Raw genomic sequence first — 9,166 nt, 5'->3', positions numbered from 1 at the left:
CCCCGCCGTGATATTGCTGGAATATTGCTAAAAGCGGCGTAAAACCATACTCACTCACTCACTCACCCACGTTATCCAACAAACAAACATCATCGTCAGGTAACATATATATGGAGATCATGCACTCGGTAAGTATAGGTCGTATCCCTTCACATCATTATCTGAATCACATTTCCCCCTGTCGTGTATTGATAGATTATTGCTAAAAGCAGCGTAAAACCATACTGATTCACTTCAACTATGCATAGTGTCTCGATTACGATTATATGTATGCAAGTGCTTTTGTTATGCGAGTGTCTTATAATTAATTATAATTAATTGTCTTATAATTAATTCATTTCTTACCTGTTCTGTCCTTACCAATATTGCTGATGATGAGATGTAAAACAAATTTCCTTGGGGTTAATAAGGGATTATCGTATTTTAATTTAAACTTTATTTTAAAGATAACCACCGAAATTCTTAAACTTCCGAAACTATAGCTTCCCTTGACACGTTTTACGACCAATGGCTGTACGTGTTTTGATTCAAGTAGCATGCTTACATTAAATATTCGATGTTACTATCCAGAATTTAGGTACTATATTGACCTTAATGGGGTTGCGTCATTCCAACGAATGTGAGAGAAGCAGATGGCGAAATCTACGCCTGGTTGTGTGTCCTGTTCTCACCGAGTTCACGAAGGGCACAGGTTTTGAAACGCACATGTAAATACACAGCTTCCGTATTCCACGAATATATTTGTAAACAAGCCGCGGACGTGATCGCATCGACCAACTGATACTGCGCGTACCTGACTCGTACCCTACTAACTTCCTGATTGGACGAAATGTGACTACTCGTCCAATCGGGAGCGACTTAACTACAGGTGGGGTATCCGCGTGTCTCCCACGTTTCATTCAGGGTAACCTTCAATGCAGATAAGTAGTTTGGAAACCTAAACTAAGTTGACACTGGAATCTGAAGTTGTTGGACTCATATAGTCACCTGGCCGTAACGGAATGTCTACTGTTGTACCGTTGACACGTCTTACCTCGGCCGCTATACGACAGAGCAGCGGCCGTGGATTCAGCACTTCTAGGACTTCTCACAGCAAAAAACATTATCAGCTGTTGGTTGTTGGAGGCGGGTCAGGTGGGTGCGCTACCGCCGCCAAGTTTGCCAGAAAACTGGGAAAAGGACATGTCGCAGTCGTTGATCCCAGCGAGGTAAGTCTAGCTTACAGCTTGCGAGTCGAGGGAAGGATGTTTGCGGAAAACCCTTGTAGCGGTGGCCTGTATACATTTGACTGTCGAGTCTGGACCATCCGCACCATGCACTCATAACCACCGTTCATAGTATGAGTGCCACGGGTAAAGATCCATGCAATCGGCGCACTTTGATCAACGCTAAGTCTCTAAAATATATAATCTTGATAAGAACAAACAACTACATGTAAACTGAAAAGAAGGCCTGTGGAAAATCTTGAAATTCTTCGTTATATTACAGTCAGGGCTGGGCAGAAGGGAAACTAACATGGTTTAGGGAGGAGAGAGTCTATCGGGGCACAATGACATTCATTTGCGAGTACTTAGAATGTGAACGAACTGCTCAACAATGACAGGTCATGCACGCTAAATATAGAATCAGCTATTGTCAATGGTATATGTGATGCATAGGAGCTCGTAGCTGTACGGGAGAAACATATACCGTATTCGACGTAATAAGCGCCCAGGGCGCTCTCAAAATTAGAAATAGGGGGCTCTTATTAGAATGTTATTTTGTTGAAAAAAACAGAGTTGAAAGATAAATTTCATGGTTTATGCTGACAGCCTGAAATGTTTATGTACGACAAATATATTTTTCCAGAATTAAATGCCAATAATTATGGGTGCATATAACACACGAGTGCGTATTATACGCGAATAAATAAGTACATTGATCAGTCGGAAGGGGAGCTAATTGGGATTGTTCACTAGCCAATATCTTAGCAAATGTCGACGTGGGCGCTTAATAGAGTGGGGCGCTTATTACGTCGAATACGGTAATCAAAATGTGCTATCAAAGTTGATATTGTCATTGTATTACAGCTATGCAAGGCTCTGTGGGCCATGATGGATGCACTCACTTGCTCATATTAATAACTGCTCAATTATACAGACCCAATCACTTGATTACACAGACCAAATCACTTGATTATACAGAGACCCAATCACTTGATTATACAGACTCAATCACTTGATTATACAGACCCAATCACTTGATTATACCAACCCAATCACTTTATTACACAGACCAAATCACTTGATTATACAGAGACCCAAGCACTTGATTATACAGAGACCCAAGCACTTGATTATCAGACTCAATCACTTGATTACACAGACTCAATCACTTGATTATACAGAGACCCAATCACTTGATTATACAGAGACCCAATCACTTGATTAAACAGACCCAATCACTTGATTAAACAGACTCAATCACTTGATTATACAGACCCAAGCACTTGATTATACAGACTCAATCACTTGATTATACAGACCCAATCACTTGATTATACCAACCCAATCACTTGATTACACAGACCAAATCACTTGATTATACAAAGACCCAATCACTTGATTATACAGACTCAATCACTTGATTATACAGAAACTCAATCACTTGATTATACAGCCTCAATCACTTGATTATACAGACTCAATCACTTGATTATACAGAGACCCAATCACTTGATTATACAGAGACTCAATCACTTGATTAAACAGACCCAATCACTTGATTATACAGACCCAATCACTTGATTATACAGACTCAATCACTTGATTATACAGAGACTCAATCACTTGATTAAACAGACCCAATCACTTGATTATACAGACTCAATCACTTGATTACACAGACTCAATCACTTGATTACACAGACTCAATCACTTGATTATACAGACTCAATCACTTTATTATACCAACCCAATCACTTGATTACACAGACCAAATCACGTTATTATACAGAGACCCCATCACTTGATTATACAGACTCAATCACTTGATTATACAGAAACCCAATCACTTGATTATACAGACTCAATCACTTGATTATACAGACCCAATCACTTGATTATACAGAGACTCAATCACTTGATCAAACACACCCAATCACTTGATTATACACACCCAATCACTTGATTATACAGAGACCCAATCACTTGATTATACAGACCCAATCACTTGATTATACAGACCCAATCACTTGATTATACAGAGACTCAATCACTTGATTAAACAGACCCAATCACTTGATTATACAGACCCAATCACTTGATTATACAGAATCAATCACTTGATTATACAGACTCAATCACTTGATTATACAGACTCAATCACTTGATTATACAGACTCAATCACTTGATTATACAGAGACCCAATCACTTGATTATACCAACCCAATCACTTGATTATACAGACTCAATCACTTGATTATACAGACTCAATCACTTGATTAAACAGACCCATCACTTGATTATACAGACCCAATCACTTGATTATACAGACTCAATCACTTGATTATACAGACCCAATCACTTGATTCTACAGACTCAATCACTTGATTCTACAGACTCAATCACTTGATTAAACAGACCCAATCACTTGATTATACAGACTCAATCACTTGATTATACAGACTCAATCACTTGATTATACAGACTCAATCACTTGATTATACCAACTCAATCACTTGATTATACAGACTCAATCACTTGATTATACAGACTCAATCACTTGATTATACCAACTCAATCACTTGATTATACAGACTCAATCACTTGATTATACAGACCCAATCACTTGATTATACAGACTCAATCACTTGATTATACAGACTCAATCACTTGATTATACCAACTCAATCACTTGATTATACCGACCCTCCCATCAGATAGTTTCGACCTACTTGTGTGATTATAACAGACCCTCCCATCAGATTGTTTAGACCTACTTGTGTGATTATATAGACCCACTCATCAGATTGTTTAGACCTACTTGTGTGATTATAACAGACCCACTCATCAGATTGTTTAGACCTACTTGTGTGATTATATAGACTCACTCATCAGATTGTTTAGACCTACTTGTGTGATTATATAGTCCCACTCATCAGATTGTTTAGACCTACTTGTGTGATTATATAGACTCACTCATCAGATTGTTTAGACCTACTTGTGTGATTATATAGACTCACTCATCAGATTGTTTAGACCTACTTGTGTGATTATATAGACTCACTCATCAGATTGTTTAGACCTACTTGTGTGATTATATAGACCCACTCATCAGATTGTTTAGATCTACTTGTGTGATTATAATAGACTCACTCATCAGATTGTTTACACCTACTTGTGTGATTATACAGACCCACTCATCAGATTGTTTAGACCTACTTGTGTGATTATATAGACTCACTCATCAGATTGTTTAGACCTACTTGTGTGATTATATAGACTCACTCATCAGATTGTTTAGACCTACTTGTGTGATTATATAGACTCACTCATCAGATTGTTTAGACCTACTTGTGTGATTATATAGACTCACTCATCAGATTGTTTAGACCTACTTGTGTGATTATATAGACCCACTCATCAGATTGTTTAGACCTACTTGTGTGATTATAACAGACCCACTCATCAGATTGTTTAGACCTACTTGTGTGATTATATAGACCCACTCATCAGATTGTTTAGATCTACTTGTGTGATTATATAGACCCACTCATCAGATTGTTTACACCTACTTGTGTGATTATATAGTCCCACTCATCAGATTGTTTACACCTACTTGTGTGATTATATAGTCCCACTCATCAGATTGTTTACACCTACTTGTGTGATTATATAGACCCACTCATCAGATTGTTTAGACCTACTTGTGTGATTATATAGACTCACTCATCAGATTGTTTAGACCTACTTGTGTAATTATATAGACTCACTCATCAGATTGTTTAGACCTACTTGTGTGATTATATAGACTCACTCATCAGATTGTTTAGACCTACTTGTGTGATTATATAGACCCACTCATCAGATTGTTTAGATCTACTTGTGTGATTATAATAGACTCACTCATCAGATTGTTTACACCTACTTGTGTGATTATACAGACCCACTCATCAGATTGTTTAGACCTACTTGTGTGATTATATAGACTCACTCATCAGATTGTTTAGACCTACTTGTGTGATTATATAGACTCACTCATCAGATTGTTTAGACCTACTTGTGTGATTATATAGACTCACTCATCAGATTGTTTAGACCTACTTGTGTGATTATATAGACTCACTCATCAGATTGTTTAGACCTACTTGTGTGATTATATAGACCCACTCATCAGATTGTTTAGACCTACTTGTGTGATTATAACAGACCCACTCATCAGATTGTTTAGACCTACTTGTGTGATTATATAGACCCACTCATCAGATTGTTTAGATCTACTTGTGTGATTATATAGACCCACTCATCAGATTGTTTACACCTACTTGTGTGATTATATAGTCCCACTCATCAGATTGTTTACACCTACTTGTGTGATTATATAGTCCCACTCATCAGATTGTTTACACCTACTTGTGTGATTATATAGACCCACTCATCAGATTGTTTACACCTACTTGTGTGATTATATAGTCCCACTCATCAGATTGTTTACACCTACTTGTGTGATTATATAGACCCACTCATCAGATTGTTTACACCTACTTGTGTGATTATATAGACCCACTCATCAGATTGTTTACACCTACTTGTGTGATGATATAAGGGTAACGCTATTTCTCAGGGCATTATCATTTGCAGAAGCCTGAGGTCTTCCATTAACAGCCCGACGAAGGAGGGCAGTTGAAAAGACCGAGGGCTTCTGCAAATGATAATGCCCTGAAAAATAGCGTTACTGTTATTATTGCTAAAATGGATGGAATTTGTTATCAAATAAAAAGAAACAACAGATCGGTTTTGAAACATTTACTGCAATCAACACGAATGCCACTGACCCACTTTTACAATATGGAAACGTCATAGAACAAACGAGATGACGTCACTATTCAATGTGGTCAGGTGATGTCACCTATCCCTATCAACGGGTGTGATAATGGCCCGTCGTCAAGCAAGCTACAGTGGCCCGCTGATTTCTGATAACATGTGGGCGGTTTAATGATAATTCTATCCATCTTAGCTATAATAATGTTTAAAGTCCCATTGGCTGGATTTCAGCCATATCTTGACTAGATTATTTATAAAGTAATATGATATAAAAACCTGTGGACTACGGGCAGTACAATGACTAGAGTATCACAGATTTGATTTACTGCTATTATTACAAGTCGTAGAGCAATACAAATGTAAAACTATTAGTTGACAGTACAATGTAAAACTGGGCTCTGTAGATCGCTAGCAAGCATTGCAAAGGTAGATCACCATACTAGGGGCAGTTCGAACTTATGATACATCTTCTAGCTGCACGGCTCACCATCAGGATTTACACCATCCCTTCAGCTGTTGGTGATTGTAGGAATTCCAGCCGACAAATAAAAGACCAACTCGCATGATTATATAGACCGTCATGTCTGATTATATAGACCTACTTGTCTGATTATGTAGACCTACTTGTCTGATTATGTAGACCTACTTGTCTGATTATGTAGACCTACTTCTTGTCTGATCATGTAGACTTACTTCTTGTCTGATTATGTAGACCCACTTGTCTGATTATATAGACCTACTTGTCTGATTATGTAGACCTACTTCTTGTCTGATCATGTAGACCTACTTCTTGTCTGATTATGTAGACCTACTTGTCTGATTATGTAGACCTACTTGTCTGATCACGTAGACCTACTTTTTGTCTGATTATATAGACCTACTTGTCTGATTATATAGACCTACTTGTCTGATTATGTAGACCTACTCCTTGTCTGATCATGTAGACCTACTTGTCTGATTAGGTAGACCTACTTCTTGTCTGATTATGTAGACCTACTTGTGTGATTATGTAGACCTACTTCTTGTCTGATCATGTTGACCTACTTCTTGTCTGATCATGTTGACCTACTTCTTGTCTGATTATGTAGACCTACTTCTTGTCTGATCATGTTGACCTACTTGTCTGATAATGTAGACCTACTTCTTGTCTGATTATGTAGACCTACTTGTCTGATTGTATAGACCTACTTGTCTGATTATGTAGACCTACTCCTTGTCTGATTATGTAGACCTACTTCTTGTCTGATCATGTAGACGTACTTCTTGTCTGATCATGTTGACCTACTTGTCTGATTATGTAGACCTACTTGTCTGATAATGTAGACCTACTTCTTGTCTGATTATGTAGACCTACTTCTTGTCTGATTATGTAGACCTACTTGTCTGATTATATAGACCTACTTGTCTGATTATGTAGACCTACTTGTCTGATTATGTAGACCTACTTGTCTGATCACGTAGACCTACTTTTTGTCTGATTATGTAGACCTACTTGTCTGATTATATAGACCTACTTGTCTGATTATGTAGACCTACTCCTTGTCTGATCATGTAGACCTACTTGTCTGATTAGGTAGACCTACTTCTTGTCTGATTATGTAGACCTACTTGTGTGATCATGTAGACCTACTTCTTGTCTGATCATGTAGACCTACTTCTTGTCTGATCATGTAGACCTACTTCTTGTCTGATTATGTAGACCTACTTCTTGTCTGATTATGTAGACCTACTTCTTGTCTGATCATGTTGACCTACTTGTCTGATTATGTAGACCTACTTCTTGTCTGATCATGTAGACCTACTTGTCTGATAATGTAGACCTTCTTCTTGTCTGATTATGTAGACCTACTTGTCTGATTATATAGACCTACTTGTCTGATTATATAGACCTACTTGTCTGATTATATAGACCTACTTGTCTGATTATGTAGACCTACTTCTTGTCTGATCATGTAGACCTACTTCTTGTCTGATCATGTAGACCTACTTGTCTGATTATATGGACCTACTTCTTGTCTGATTATGTTGACCTACTTGTCTGACTATATAGACCTACTTGTCTGATTATATAGACCTACTTCTTGTCTGATCATGTAGACCTACTTCTTGTCTGATCATGTAGACCTACTTGTCTGATTATATGGACCTACTTCTTGTCTGATTATGTAGACCTGCTTGTCTGATTTTATAAACCTCCAGTGACGTCATGCTATTGTTCTCCAGTCATGTTAAATCTCATTAACAGGGATGTTGTAATATACCTAGGATTTTATTCGATTTTCCAGGCATATTTGCTATATGATATGTTATAATATCCTGGGGATTTTCTTAATACAATTTCTCTTTACATTGTAACATATGAATGTTTCTTGCTAAAAATTAATTTTGCATTTGAACACAATATGATGAAAAAAAAATTAAATGACAAATGTTTATACTTTATATTCCTGAGGATCGAACATGCAACCTTCGTATCTGTAGCCCAGTGAGTGTACCACTAAGCGAGAGGGAGGGAGGGAATCTGTTGGGGGAAGGGTGTTGGGAAGGAAGGAGAGTTTTGGGAGGGAGGGTGTTAGAAGGGTGTTGGGAGGAAGGGATGGTGTTGGGAAGGAAGGAGAGTGTTGGGAGGGAGGCTGTTAGGAGGGTGGGAGGGTGTTAGAAGGGTGGGAGGGTGTTGGGAAGGAAGGAGAGTGTTGGGAGGGAGGGTGTTAGGAGGGTGGGAGGGTGTTGGGAAGGAAGGAGAGTGTTGGGAGGGAGGCTGTTAGGAGGGTGGGAGGGTGTTGGGGGGTAGGGAGGGTGTTAGGAGGGTTGGAGGGTGTTGGGAAGGAGGAAGAGCGTTGGGAGGGTGTTAGGAAGGAGGGAAGGTGTCGGGAAGGAAGGAGGGTGTTAGGAGGGTGGGAGGGTGTTGGGAAGGAAGGAGAGTGTTGGGAGGGAGGGTGTTAGGAGGGAGGGAGGGTGTTAGAAGGGTGGGAGGGTGTTGGGAAGGAAGGAGAGTGTTGGGAGGGAGGCTGTTAGAAGGGTGGGAGGGTGTTGGGTGGGAGGGAGGGTGTTGGGAAGGAAGGAGAGTGTTGGGAGGGAGGGTGTTAGGAGGGAGGGAGGGTGTTAGAAGGGTGGGAGGGTGTTGGGAAGGAAGGAGAGTGTT

The 9,166-nt window shown here is 39.0% G+C and overlaps 1 protein-coding gene across 8 annotated transcripts in view; it reads left to right on the top strand.

Moving 5' to 3' along the window:
- Nucleotides 1–848: 848 nt before the first annotated feature.
- The window catches only part of LOC124116678 (sulfide:quinone oxidoreductase, mitochondrial-like), a 42,198-nt gene continuing 33,880 nt past the window's right edge, over nt 849–9,166 (top strand). For 7 of the 8 annotated variants that reach the window (XM_048395119.1, XM_048395120.1, XM_048395122.1 and 4 more), the window contains exon 1: nt 851–1,208. In XM_048395119.1, the coding sequence (XP_048251076.1) occupies nt 1,002–1,208 (207 nt within the window). In that variant the 5' untranslated portion in view covers nt 851–1,001. Of the gene's footprint in view, nt 1,209–9,166 lie in introns of all 8 variants that reach the window. The other variant, XM_048395124.1, reaches the window with a different exon arrangement.

This window comes from Haliotis rufescens, unplaced genomic scaffold, assembly GCF_023055435.1.
Source record: "Haliotis rufescens isolate VD_foot unplaced genomic scaffold, xgHalRufe1.0.p SCAF_14, whole genome shotgun sequence".
NCBI lineage: Eukaryota > Metazoa > Mollusca > Gastropoda > Lepetellida > Haliotidae > Haliotis > Haliotis rufescens.
The sequence above is the reverse complement of the archived record's forward strand: the minus strand, read 5'-3'. Positions and strand labels throughout refer to the sequence as shown.